The 14,633-nt window shown below is 38.7% G+C and overlaps 1 protein-coding gene across 1 annotated transcript; it reads right to left on the minus strand.

The window, feature by feature from the left end:
* Positions 1 to 332: 332 nt before the first annotated feature.
* On the minus strand, positions 333 to 1,043 carry LOC105037960 (UPF0481 protein At3g47200-like). Its single transcript, XM_029261827.2, has one exon. It carries the CDS (start codon positions 1,041 to 1,043, stop codon positions 333 to 335), a length of 711 nt encoding a protein of 236 aa, XP_029117660.2.
* Positions 1,044 to 14,633: the final 13,590 nt, after the last annotated feature.

A 14,633-nucleotide genomic window follows, 5' to 3' on the forward strand; every position in this document is an offset into this window, starting at 1 on the left:
TAAGTAATATAACTAATCACGGAAAAATGTAATATAACTACTGATGGGTGTCTTTATGGTGAAACAAATGCACCTAAATTTCAAACTAGAGCCATTTATTTGGTTTGAGAAATCCAGTTGGCGTGCATGGGAAAGTTTTAAACACAAAATTGAACAAAGAATAATTTGGACTAAAAATTGACTACTAATGTCGAGAGAGAGCTAGAATAATCAAATTTGCAACCACAATAGTTGATATATCTAATACACAAATAAGGACCTGCCATCCTTAATCAAAGCCACACACTCTAATTTATTTCACACTGAGGCAATGAAATAGTTGGACTAAATCATCACGACCCCTTTGGAGGGAGCAAATAGGAAAAACCAGCAAAAACTGCTTGCTCAATAGTTAGCAGGAGGAGCAAGACTGCCGCTGTCACCGAAGCAATAGCCCACGGATTGCTAAGATAGTTCCGCTTTAAAACAGCCCACCATTTATGATGTTTGGAGTTATAATACTTGTTCACCTCCGTAAACAGATTTCTAAGGTAGTCCTTATCAGGAGAATAATGTATTTGATTGCACAATTTATTGAAGAGACCTGCTAGAGCCTTATCGGTGCTCAGCCTATTTACCACAATACCTTTCAAATGGAGCAACTGTGCATCCTTGGCTTCGTCGATGATGCAGTCCATGAAAACTGCATATGTTGTGACGTAGGCCTTGGTGCCTGCGTAGCATTGCTCGAAAGCTATGAGGTTGCGAAAGAGGGAACAGGTGTGGTCAGTGACCCACAATGGTGGTATCTCCATCCGTCCCTTATGGAACGTTATGTCCAAGAAATTGGCTCCCTTCTCCTTCTTCCTGAACTTGACACCAACCTGCCTGAGCTCCACTGCACTAGGAGTATTCCATTCGCATCCGGTTGTATTCTCTAGTTCTTGTGATGAATGGAATAGATGGAGCAGACCGCATCCAGTTGTATTCACCAGTTCTTGTGATGAAATGACCGTACGAGGTGAATGGAATAGATGGGCAGATTGTGGATAGAATTCGAACATGTGGACGGTGCCTTGAACGATTTTGATTTGCTGGGTTGTATGTTATGTTACAGCAAGCACAAAAATAAGACACACACAGATTCGTACAATCACACAAAATAGAGAAGAAAAACAAACACATGATTTACATGGTTCGACTGAAAAGCTACGTCCACGGGCAAGACACGAGAAAAAATTTCATTATGATGAAAAGAGAGATACAATCACTCAGAACTTTCCAAATCCTAGCCGCATTTAATTTCCAACCTCTTTCACAAAACTGTCGAAATTGGTAGAAAGTATAATATTTATACTGGTCCGTATTGCGGATGGTGTTGCCTCTGTACCCCTAATAAGATCAATGGTGGCTTCAGATATGAGCTATCGCCATGCTTCGCTACATCACAGATCTCCAAAAAATTTATTCAGATCGCAATACGAGCTTTTTAGATCGGATCATAGTTCGAATCCATAAAAATATTCAAAATCAAATCACATTAACATGTTACAAAAGAGATCAAGCACGCGTTGCGGAAGACTGATGTCGCTGTCCTTGGGGATTGTGAGTAGATCATATAAGGTTTCGATGATAAAGAAAGGTATCTGGTTCTCAAGCTTCAGCAGGTCATATAATAGTACCTTAACTGTGAAATAACCCTGCCTCAAAGGGGCCCTCGATCTTTTTCAGCTTCTCTTTCGTACCACATTTTCCACCGCCAACACCACTTGCTTGCTCCTTTTCTCTCTTCCCCTTCCCCATGATCTCACATTCCTCCTTTTTCTTCTTGTCCATCTCCAATACCGTTTCCCCTCTATGCTGTTCCCGTCTCTTCTTTTCCTCCTCTCTCTCCTTCTCTGCATGCTCTAGCAAAAGATGGATGATGAAGCACCCATCAAGCAACATGATCTCTGCCATTGCTTGGGAAGTCGGTGATAATTTCTTGGAGGTGTGGCAACTTCGGACGCGCTCATCTAGTTTCTCCAATTCCAACTAGCACTTTTCCAGTAGGTTATTCTGGTTTCCATCGTGACGACGTGAGAGAAGGTAGTGCACGCACATCCACTTGTGCTCCTGCATTGCAGATAAAGAGTCATGGTGGATGGGGCCGATAGGGACGATAACTGGCGTGTAGGCGTCAGGATCTAAACTCCGGATGTGCTTTGGGACCTCGAAAATGGTGCATTGGCTAAGCGAATGGTGCTTAGGTCCTACTTCATCCACCTTCTTCTTCACGTCATTGATCCAATCCTTTTTGTCACGGTTGGCAGAGGTGGGAGAAGCTGTCGCCATATCCCAACCTATAGGTCTGTATGTTTCATCAGCATGCAAATTTATATTAGCTTTGAAAACCCGACAGACATCTGTTTGGAAAAATGGCATGCAACCAACTCCGATGGGCGAACATGCCCTTCAGGTGAATTTGAATGTACCACAAAATATGTGTTATTATATTTCTGAAAAATTTTAAACAACATGATATTTAGTTGTACAATGAATATCTACAAAATTTCTTAATGAATATATCATAATATTAAAAGTATCTACTTAAATAAGACATTTGAAGTTCCAAAATTACTTATATAAGTTATGAATTTTTGAAATTCTCCTTTTTTTTTATAACCAAAAGCCTATTAAAAAAATAATTGTAAAATTTGAATTAAGAAACAGGCAAACTATGTAATCACTTTAAATGTTGGAATATCAAAATGAAGCCTGGGTGATTAGACCAAGTTACCCAAATCCCTGGAACGGAGAATCAACTAGCCTTCTTTTTCCTTGTGTCTGGCAAAGCATATCGAGACTTATGGTTGCAAAAGCTTGATATGTACGTAAAAGGCCAACATGATATAGAACTTCTCAGAAGTCTAGGGCTTAGATTTAGAGATATATTTGTTAAGATTTAATGTCTCGAGATTCAATCCATATTAAGCCTACAGCGAGGTCCGCGATGACGAATGGAATCCAACGAGCCCAAGATCACCTCAAACAGAGTTCGGATAATCGAGATATGCTCGATTGAAATTGGCACGAAGTTCAGAGCGACGAAGGACCGGCGGAACAGCGGTGGCGTGGCAGCGCGCAGCCCGGGCACGTAGAGCCCGGCCCAGTGTGTGGAGTGCATCCCAAGCCCGGGCACTCGCATGGGGGTGCGGCCCAAGCCTAGGCACGCGGGCGCATGCACGGCCCAGGCCCACGCGCACACACGCGTGGGCTTAGCTCTCTGATATCTCGATCCATGATGGATCGGGCGGTCTATGGTCAGGCATGTGGACCGCATGGGTATTTTTCATGGGTTTCTCGCAGTCCATCGTGGACCAGCAGCCATTTTACTCGCATTTCTCATGGTCTACGGTTTATTTCATGGACCACATCGCGATCCGATGGTTCCATGTACTGTCGGTCGTGATCCAAGGGTCCAGGGGGTTTTCTGGGTGCTGTAAGAAAACAGTATCCTATTCTAACTTGGTTTTTAAGTCTATAAAAGGCCTTGTTCATGAACAGAGACTATGTGGTGGCATGGTGCGGCTTTGATAAGCGAGGAACCCAGAGAACAAAAGCACCATATCGACAGGAGCAAAAGCAGGGGCTTCTAGCAGACTAGTGAACAGCAGACATCGATCGCTTCAGAGGTTCATGGGGGTTTTTCTAGAGAGAGCTTTTATGAGGGAGAATTTTCTGTGAGGGAGAGATTGAGTGTACGAGGGTTGAGAGTGTGATCTTCTCTTATATTTTTTCTCTTTTCTCATAGTGAAGTTTGCATGCCCCATAGAGACGAGTCCTTTTTTGTTGATCTACGTATTTGATTATTTTCTGTTTTATTTCTTCGATCTTCCTACTGCGATGCATGGTATCGAAAAGATCTTGAAAGGTGTGTCATGACCAAACATCCACCAACAAGTGGTATCAGAGCGAGGTGGTACTAGGACGTAGATTGTAGCAGTGGTGTGCAAAATTAAAGATGGAGAAGACATGATCAATCAAGATGGAGATCAATAAGTTTGATGGAAAGAGCAATTTCTCCTTGCGGCAGATAAGTGTGAAGGATGTGCTTATCCAACAAGGATTGATCGATGCTCTCTTGTGTGAGGAGAAGCCAACCACCATGGAGATACAGGATTGAAGGAGGCTTCAGATGCAGACGATGAGTACGATCTGCTTGTACTTAGCAGATTAGGTAGTGATCAATGTACTTGATGAGACTTCTCCAATGATGCTGTGGTCGAAGCTCGAGGAGTTGTACATGACGAAATCTCTTACCAACACTCTCTTCCTTTGGAGGCAGTTCTACCAGCTGTGAATGATGAGGGACAGAGCGTACAGGAGCATCTTAGCCACTTCCAAAAGATCTTCACCGACCTCCTCAGCATTGGCGAGAAATTTGAAGAGAAGATCAAGGCGCTAGTCTTGCTAGCATCGCTCCCCCTTTCGTATGAGTCCTTGGTGTCTGCTCTTCTAGTGGGGAAGAGCATCAAGATGGACGAGGTCACCACGGTGATCCTCTAGAATGAGGTTCTCAAGGGGGAGAACCCAGCTTTGAGCTCGATGGTAGCAGCTCAGCTTTGGTGGTTTCTGGAGGAGTAGGAGGCAGTAGACAGAGCGACAGAAGATCGCGGCGAGGGCAGTCCAAGTCCAGGATGCTAGACTTGAGCAAGACTAGGTGTTACTGGTGTGACAAATTGGGGCATCTAGCCAGAGATTGCTCTCAACTCAAAGATCGGACGAGGGTTACTGCAGCGACGGTTAGTAGCGATTCAGAGGATGATGTCCTTGAGATATCTGATGAGATATCTACTTCTTCCAGCAGTAAATTTTAGATTCTGCATGCATCTATCATATATATTACAGAGAGGAGTAGTTTGATTCTCTAGAGAACAGTGAGGGCACTGTTTATCTGTCGGATGGATCGAACTGTGCGATCAGAGGCATTGGAATGGTCAGCTGGAGGATACATGATGGTACAATAAGGAGATTGGAGGAGATCCGATATATATCTGATTTCAGATGGAATCTTATCTCACTAAGTAAACTGAATTCGAGAGGCTACAGGATGGTAGCTAGTGGAAAAATTCTAAAGGTACTATGCAGTGATAAGATTATTCTGAAGGAAAAGAAGAAGATGAGAGAAAATTACTACCTGACGGGGAGCCCAGTGCGAGGTGGAGCTTCGAGAGCCAAGAGAAGCCTAGAGCGAGATGGAGCTCCAGCTGGAGGTGGATCGGGCACGAGATACGAGACTCGAGAGGATAAGAGGCGATATCGCAAGGTGAGATTTCTATTATCGTAGGATGATATCCCAAGCAGGTCTCAGGTCAGGAGGAGCACAGCATACGATGAAGATGGGATCGAGTGGCCTGACTCGACTCACATGTCTGTCCATCCATGATCAGTAAGCGATTGTCCCAGGACATGGGGGTGAGGAGATCCAGAAGCTCTCAAAGTTAGGAGAAGGTCGAATGTCGAGTTGAGATGAAGATTGTTAGATTTTGATACATCTAGATTCGGTCCATATTGGATCCACAATGAGATCCACGATGATGAATGGAGTTCAATGAATCTAAGATCACCTCAAACAGAGTTCGGATGATCGAGATATGCTCGATTGAAGTTGGCATGAAGTTCGGAGTGACAGAGGACCGACGGTGGGTTGGTAGAGTGGCGGTGGTGAGGTAGTGCGTGGTAGTGCATGGCCAGGGTGCACAGAGCCCAGCCCAGCGCACGGAGCGCATCCTAGGCTCGGGTGCTCGCGAAGGGGTGCACCCCAAGCCCGAGCGCACGCATGCGGGCGCGGCCCAGGCCTAGGCATGCGGGTGCGAGCATGGCCCAGGCCCCCACTCGCGCGCGCAGGTTTAGCTCCCGATATCCCGATCCATGGTGGATTAGGCAGTCCGTGGCCGGGGGCGTGGACCGTGTGGGCGCTTCCCATGGGTTTCTCGCGGTCCACCATGCACCAGCAACCATTTCACTCACATTTCTCACAGTCTACGGCTTATTTCATCGACCACATCGTGATCCGATAGTTTTAGGCATTGTCGATCGTGATCTAAGGGTCCAGGGGGTTTTCTGGGTGTTATAAGGAAACAGTATCCTATTCTAACTTGGTTTTTAAGTCTATAAAAGGCATTGTTCGTGAACAGATACTGTGTGGTGGCATGGTGCGGCTTTGATCGGCGAAGAACCTAGAGAATAGAAGCACCGTACCGACAGGAGCAAAAGCAGGGGCTTCTAACAGACTGTTGGACAGTAGACAGCGATCGCTTTAGGGGTTCAAGGGGGTCTTCATATAGAGAGAGCTTTTGTGAGGGAGAGTTTCCTATGGGAAAGAAATTGGGTGTACGAAGGTTGAGGATGCAATCTCCTCTTGTATTTTTTCTCTTTTCTCAAAATGAAGTTTGCATGCCCCATGGAGGTAAGTTATTTTGGCTGATCCACATACTTGATTGTTTTCTATTTTATTTATTCTTCTTCCTGTTGCAACATGTGGTATCGAAATCATCCTGGGAGGTGGTGTCTTGGCCAGACATCCACCAATAATGTCGGCTACTTACTAGAATGAGTTGAGTGCATGAATTAAATCAATAAAATGCTGAATTAATTGGAGCCTGTGATGAGGGAACCATTGTTTGCTTGGAATAGTGGCCTGGCTTGTCACGCCCCGAATCCGGACATAACACGGCCATACTATCGAGAGATGGGATCCATGATAACACGAAGCCAATCAATCATAATCATCTAAAATTTATCAAATAAAAAGATTCAATTTCATTATTCATCAAATAATTAAACCAATATTGGTTCAGAGCATCTAAATCTAAAATCAAATACAAATTCATATCCCAAAATAATTATTTACTATAAGTTTATGATCATCATATAACTAAACTTCATCTATAAAATTTTCAAACTTACATCGCAGATCTCCAAAGTCTAGATTTTCTTCACCTGTCTTAGTCCTATTTCTCTATATAAAAAAAATAAAATAAAAAGAATACGAGCTACACTAGCCCAGTCAGTAAAACTTGCACTTCCTTACCAGATCAAGCATAAATTTTTTATGATAATATAATATTTAAAAAATAATAGATAATATAAAATAAAATATTTCATACAATATATAATAAAATAAGTCATAAACCAATAATGCATGCATAAATCATGAATATTTCATAAACATGCTTCGTAAATCATTCTTGTCATATATTCGTATCATATTTCAAAATATTGCTTACAGACATTCATGCTAAGGTCACTATTATACCTGTGACAGGGCCATATTTTTTAATCAACAGAGTTCTTATTTCATGTGCCAACTTTATATCCGTTGGTGGGGTCATGTTTCGTGTGGATGCTAGCTCCAGATGTCGACCTTCCCGAAGAGATTCGTTCATAGCTATCTGAGAGCCTTTAAAATTCTTATATATTTTTTTAAAATATATGTATACATAAATAGAAAAAATAATAAAATTCATACTTCATAATCATGCTATTTTCATAAAATACATTCATGAGATCAATGCTCATAATAAAATATGATTTTTGACTTTATATATGCTGATCCTTAATTTATGAAAAATATAATTTTATCAATAATAATTTTTTACATAGAAATATGATCATTTAAAAATAAATAAGAAGTATAAAATCTACTTACCTCAATCGTCCTAGATCTTTAGTCTTCCTTAAATGAATTAGATAACCCTATTTAAAATATTAAATCAGGATCAATTTTTATTTCATATATTCAAAAAAATTAAATAATAATAGAAAGTGATTGACTGAATGACCAGTCAGATAAACCCCCCAGATATTAAATCGATTCAGAGTCATAGGTCCCTAGAAAGAGAAAAGATGGTCTAATATAAGATCCATAGATCTTCTTAGAGAGAGAAAGGAGGAGAGAGAAAATTTTAAAGAGAAAAATAGAGAGAGAAAGTGGAGTGAGAAGAGAGGGAAAGAGGGAGAAAGAGGGAGAGAGAGGAAAAGAAAGAGGGAGAGAGGAGAGAGAAAATTCTCCCACTTCTTTTTTTTCTTTTTCTTTTCTTTTTTTTTTTTTCTTTTCTTTTTTCTCTTCTTCTTCTTTCTTTTCTTTTCTTCTTTCCCTTCCTGGCCGAACGGAGGAGGGACCAAGGGGAGAGGCTCGGTGGCTCAGGCTCTGACGAAGGGCGGTGGCATGGTCGGAGGTTCGACAACAAGTGAAGGTGGCGGTGGAGCCAAAGACGGCCGGCGACGAGATTCGATCGATAGAGATCCAAAAATAATAAAAAATAGGAGACTTTTTCCTCGACAAAATCTGACGACTCCGATCACCGACAATCATGCTCATAGGCACGGAAAGGAAGGGAGAGAAGAGAGAAAGAGAGATCATGGCTTACCTCGAGCTTCGATGATCTCTCCAATGAGAAATCGAGGCGAGCACAGTGATGGTTTTCGTGAGCGATTTCTGACGATCCTTGTCGTTTCACTCTGAGATTCTTTGGTGAGAAGGAGGGAGAAGGATCTCTCCCTTAAATAGAGTAGGAGGGAGGAGTTTAACTCCTCCTCGGTAAGATTTCTGACCCCATTTAAGAGTTGGTTGGAGGAAGAAGAAGACTCCCTGCGGGAGTCTTCTTCAATTTTTTTTTGTTGGGCTTATGAGATTTTGGGCCTGGTCTGAGATCCAAATGGGCCGGGTATTACATTCTCTCCCTTCAAATAATTTCATCTTCAAAATTAAGTTATGTTGTTTGAGATATCTAAATTTTTTTTGATATTATTTATAATAAAATAATCTATTGGCAAAAATTATCGGACTATGATCAGATTAGATTAAGATCTATAATATCCTTTCATTATCAATAAAATCTTTTCTTATTTACAACTAATATATTCTATAATATCTTTTGATTTAAAAGATTAATATTTCTATTCAATTCAGACCACCACATTTTTGCTGCGCACTTTGATCTCAACTTACCAAATTATCTAAGTTTATCAAAAATAAAAATATTTTTGTATGTTAAATCAATCAAAGATAGATCCAACTTTCAGATTTTATATAAAATTTAGGATAAAATTTTAAATTTTCTTATCATTACTATCTCTTAGGCATAGCACATCAAAATTAAATCTTCATCCATTTTCTATATTTGAACTTATTACATAAGTTTCACCACTCCTCAAGAATCTAATATATCTAGAATTAATTTGAGTTAATCTTTAATTTACCTTACAATCATTTAGACAACTTCCAAACCAATCTTTCTTTATAAATAAATTAACATCAAAATCAACAAAGTTATCATATCCTTCATCCATATAAGTTTAGCATTCCAATGTCATCGAATATACCCAATATAATATATTAATACCTCTCACTTCATTCCAGAGTCAACACTTCTCGTACTCAGGTCAACCCTACTAATTGAAATCCAAGATATAACTCATCAATTCTATTATAGACATTATATGCCACTTATACATAAATTTTATCATAATACCTATTGATTCGAAATCAAAATATTGAATCTTTTTTTTATATCTATCATATTTTCTATGATCTTAGCCTCAAGTTTAAATATCACTAAAGTCACAATCTTGAATAATGATAACCTTAAGCTCAAATACTACTTAAGTCATATTCTCTGATGATCATAACCTAAACTTTATATCATTCTATCACGTCCTTAATGATCATAATCTTAAGCTTTGATATTATCCATCATACTCCACTCTGTCACATCCTATTGATCATACATAAAATTTTGATATCACTTCATAATCTCAGTAATCTTAAACCTAAGCTCTGATATTATTCTATCACATTCTAATCACTTATATCGTAATCTCCAATGATCATAACCTAAGCTCTATACCATTCTGTCATGCTCCGAATTCGAGACATAACACGGCCACGCTATCGAGGGATGTGGCCAACGATAACACGAAGTCAATCAATCATAATCACCTAAAATCCATCAAATAAAAAGATTTAATTCTATTATTCATCAAATAATTAAATTAATATTGGTTCAGAGCATCTAAATCTAAAATTAAATATAAATTATATCTCAAAATAATTATTTACTATAAGTTCATGATCATCATATAACTAAACTTTATCTACAAAATTTCTAAGCTTGCATCGTAGATCTCCAAAGTCTGAATTTTTTTCACCGATCCTAGCCCTATTTCTCTGTATAAGAAAAAAATAAAAAGAATATGAGCTACACTAGTCCAGTAAGTAGAACTTGCACTTTCTTATCGAATCAAGTATAAGTCTTTCATGATAATACAATATTTAGAAAATAATAGATAATATAAAATAAAATATTTCATACAATATATAATAAAATAAGTCATAAACCAATCATGCATACATAAACTATGAATTTTCATAAACATGATTCGTAAATCATTCTTGTCATATATTCATGTCATGTTTCAAAATATTGCTCACAGACATTCGTGCTAAGGTCACTATTATACCTATGATAGGGCAATATTTCTTAATCGACAGAGTTCTTATTTCGTATGCCAATTTTATATCCATTGGCGGAGCCATATTTCGTGTGGATGCTAGCTCCAGATGTCTATCTTCCTGAAGGGATTCATTCATAGCTATCTGAGAGCTTTTGAAATTTTTATATCTTTTTTTTAAAATATACGTATATATAGATGAAAAAAATAATAAATTTATGCTTCATAATCATACCAATTTTGTAAAATATATTCATGAGATCAATACTCATAATAAAATATGATTTTTGACTTCACATATGCTGATCCTTAATTTATAAAAAATATGATTTCATTAATAATAATTCTTTGCATAGAAATATGATTATTTAAAAATAAATAAGAAATATAAAATCTACTTATCTCAATCATCCTAGATCTTTAGTCTTCTTTAAATGAATCAGATAATCTTATTTAAAACATTAAATCAGGATCAATTTTTATTCCATATATTCAAAAAAATTAAATAATAATAGAAAGTGATTGACTGAATGACCAGTTAGATAAACCTCTCAGGCACTAAATTGATTCGGGATCATAGGTTTGTAGAAAGAGAAAAGATGGCCTAATATAAGATCCATAGATCTTCTTAGAGAGAGAAAGGAGGAGAGAGAAAATTTTAGAGAGAGAAAGGAAGAGAGAGAAAATTTTAGAGAGAGAAAGTGGAGTGAGAAGAGAAGGAAAAAGGGAGGGAGAGAGGAGAGAGAATCCTCTCTCTCTCTTTTTTTTCTTTTTCTTTTCTTTTTTTCTTCTTCTTCTTCTTTCTTTTCTTTTCTTCTTTCCCTTGGCCGAATGGAGGAGGGATCGAGGGGAGAGGCTCGGTGGCTCGAGCTCTAGTGAAGGGCAATGGCACGGTCAGAGGTCCGATAATAGGTGAAGGTGGTGGTGGAGCCAAAGACGGTCGGTGATGAGGTTCGATCGACAGAGATCCGAAAATAATGAAAAATAGGAGACTTTTTCTCCAATAAAATTTGACGACTCCAGTCATCGACAATCATGCTCATAGGCATGAGAAGGAAGGGAGAGAAAAGAGGAAGAGAGATTGCAGCTTATCTCGAGCTCCGATGACCTCTCCGATGAGAAATCGAGGCGAGCACGGTGACAGCTTTCGCGAGCGATTTCTGGTGATCCTTGCCGTTTTGCTCCGAGATTCTTTGGTGGAAAGAGGGAGAAGGATCTCTTCCTTAAATAGAGCCGGAGGAAGGAGTTTGACTCCTCTCCAGTAAGGTTTCCAACCCCATTTAGGAGTCGGTCGGAGGAAGAAGAAGACTCCCTGTGGGAGTCTTCTTCAATTTTTTTTTTCGTTGGGCTTCTGAGATTTTGGGCCTGATCCAAGGCCCAAATGGGCCGGATATTACATGGATTGCTTAGAAGAATAAATATTATTTTTGATAATTAAAGCAGCAAGAAACATTTTGGAGACAAAAGGCTCGAATGAGGTGCATAAGAAAAAAGAAAACTAAACATTTGCTTCTTTTCTCAAGTGATAGGGAGAGTGTGCCCACCTGCTTTCTTTCTTTTTTTCTTTTTTTTTTTTGAATGGAATGTGGAGGAAGTAAGATACTTCCCCCAACCAATTAAATTAATTGAAAGGAGAAATATATAAAAATAAAGTAGAACAAAAAAAGTTATAGAGGGAGAATATAGTGCCCACCTACTTACGTCAAGAGAAAAAAATAGTACAAAGAAATGAAGAAAAGAGAAAAAACAATGCTAGGCTTTCTAGTTTGAGGGAATTCAAGAAATCAGAAAGCAGCAAAAAATAGAATCTATTATAGAGGAAACCTGCCGACAGAGATAAACCCTCTCTTTGGGGTGCATCCAGAGTGACTTAGCAAAATTGTGTCGAACTCGGGTTCAGGATTAGACCCCACACTCATTTTAACTTGCCAACTCAACTTTCTACATAGGTGAAGCCTACAATGGCATCCGTGACTAATAACCTTGATTTGAAGGTTGGCAGATAGATTTTTCTTCCCAATAAATAGCCAAAACATGGTCTAATATTCTAAAAATCTGGCCTAATAATCAACAGATTCCAACTAGCTATCAGCCTACGACTCAACCTCCTTATAAAAGAGGTATGAAGGGGATTCTGAGATAAGGAATATCTTTAGAAGAGAGTGTTGGAAATATGTCCTAAAACTAATTGTATGACGATTGAGTTCTTTTTGTATATGAATTATTTATTGATAAATAAAAATTATTTTAATATTTTTCATCACAAAGATATATCTTCCTTGTAGAACTATGCTAGTAATCGATAAAGAAGAATTTATCGTATAGTTTTTAAACATGTTTGTGATCAAATGATATGTCATTATAGGACAGTGACGTTTATCGAGTGGAGGTCATTGTGTACTATATGGATTGGTTGTCCTCTTAATCAAGGAGTGTGATAACATTGGTATGGTATATAGGTGAGATATAGGAGTACATCGTCACTGAACAAGTGACTCACCTGCTGAGTGCTCTGCTGTCAAGAGCTATTCATGAAGCATATGAGTATGAGTGTCTCTCGGACCTCAAATCACTATAGTGACTTGCAAGCAATCCACTATGCTTTGGTGCCGAACTATCTGAATTTTTAATGCAGTGAAGGAAGGCTACTGGGTACAGTCAAGTACTTACGAAGTCTGTGTGTACTAGATCAAGATGGAATTGATCCCTCCAGATTATAGGAGCTGATGTATCACTGTATTTCAATTTAGTAAAGTCTTGACTAGGATAATCTATTAGATAGATTTAAAAGGTTAAATACAATATGGATGAAACAGTTAGGGTTGACAGTTAACCCTAGATCATGCTAGAGCATTCAAGATCAAAGGAATGAATTATACAGTAACTATATGTATAGATTCTGGATTTTTTTTTATGATTATTTGATCTATCCGAATGTCAAAAATCATTACTAGATAGTATCTTCGATTAGTGCAAAAAATAGTTCCTATGCTATCGGCTTAGTATTCGAACTTATGGAGTCATGCACAAAAGTCAGATGACATAGAAAAATATTGACCTATATTTATATATCCAATTTAGAAGTATTTGACTTGATTGAACATATAGACTAACTTGATTGAGAATTAAGTTATGGGTCAAACGAGATTAAAGAGTTGACTATGTCTAGCTAGCACTACATATGAGATTTAGATTCAATCTTGGGGATGAACAGTTTATGATCTATGATCTAAGAAGCCTATAAGAGATTAAATTTAAGTACTAATTAATTTTATATTAGATCTGATTAGACTTAATTGGGTTCAAAATTCTAACTTAGATTTGATTTTAAATCCTAAACAATTTAAGATTGACAGCTTTTCGAAATTATTTTGAATTAGCTTCGAATTAGATTCGAATTGACCTATTATTGGATGAGATCCTTAGAGTCCACTTTCATTGAGACTCTCTCACCTTCATGGCCGACCAACACCTGGTATGGTGCTGGTTGTGGGCCACCCCATATGGGTGTGGGCATGGGTGCATGTAGGTGCCAAGTTAGGGGCCAATCCTTTCTCAACTAAGAGTCCTTTGATAATTTATGGATTAATTCAAAGTCTGTTTGAATTAGGAATCCTAATCTTATGGTCATGGAGAATCAACTATAAATAGAGAGGGTTTCTAACTATTGGGTGGATGTCTAGCTAGGACACCACTTCCCAAGATCCTTTCAGTACCACGTGATGCAGTAGGAAGAAAGAAGAAACAAAAAAAAAGAAAAATAATCAAAATACGTGGATCAGCCACAAAAGGGCTCGCCTCTACGGGGCATGAAAATTTCACTATGAAAAAGAAATTTTACAAGAGGAGACCTCACCCTCAACCCATGTACACCCAATTCTCTCTCACTTGAAGTTCTCCTCACAAAAGCTCTCTTTCTCTTAAAAGATCCCCTGAACCCCTGAAGTGCCTGGCGACCGCTGTCCAGGAGCCTCCTGCTCCTTCTCTCACAGCGCTTCCGCCTCTCTCTTCTCTTGGGTTCCGTACGGGCTTCGTACGACATGAAAAATCGAACCCTTACACCCTCTCTGTTACCGATCAGCCCTATTTAAAGGGCTTAAAACTTGATTAGAGAAGGATTAGGAGTCTTAAATAAAGCCAGATAACCCTTGGACCGT

This window comes from Elaeis guineensis, chromosome 1 (genome assembly GCF_000442705.2).
Source record: "Elaeis guineensis isolate ETL-2024a chromosome 1, EG11, whole genome shotgun sequence".
NCBI classification, from domain to species: domain Eukaryota; kingdom Viridiplantae; phylum Streptophyta; class Magnoliopsida; order Arecales; family Arecaceae; genus Elaeis; species Elaeis guineensis.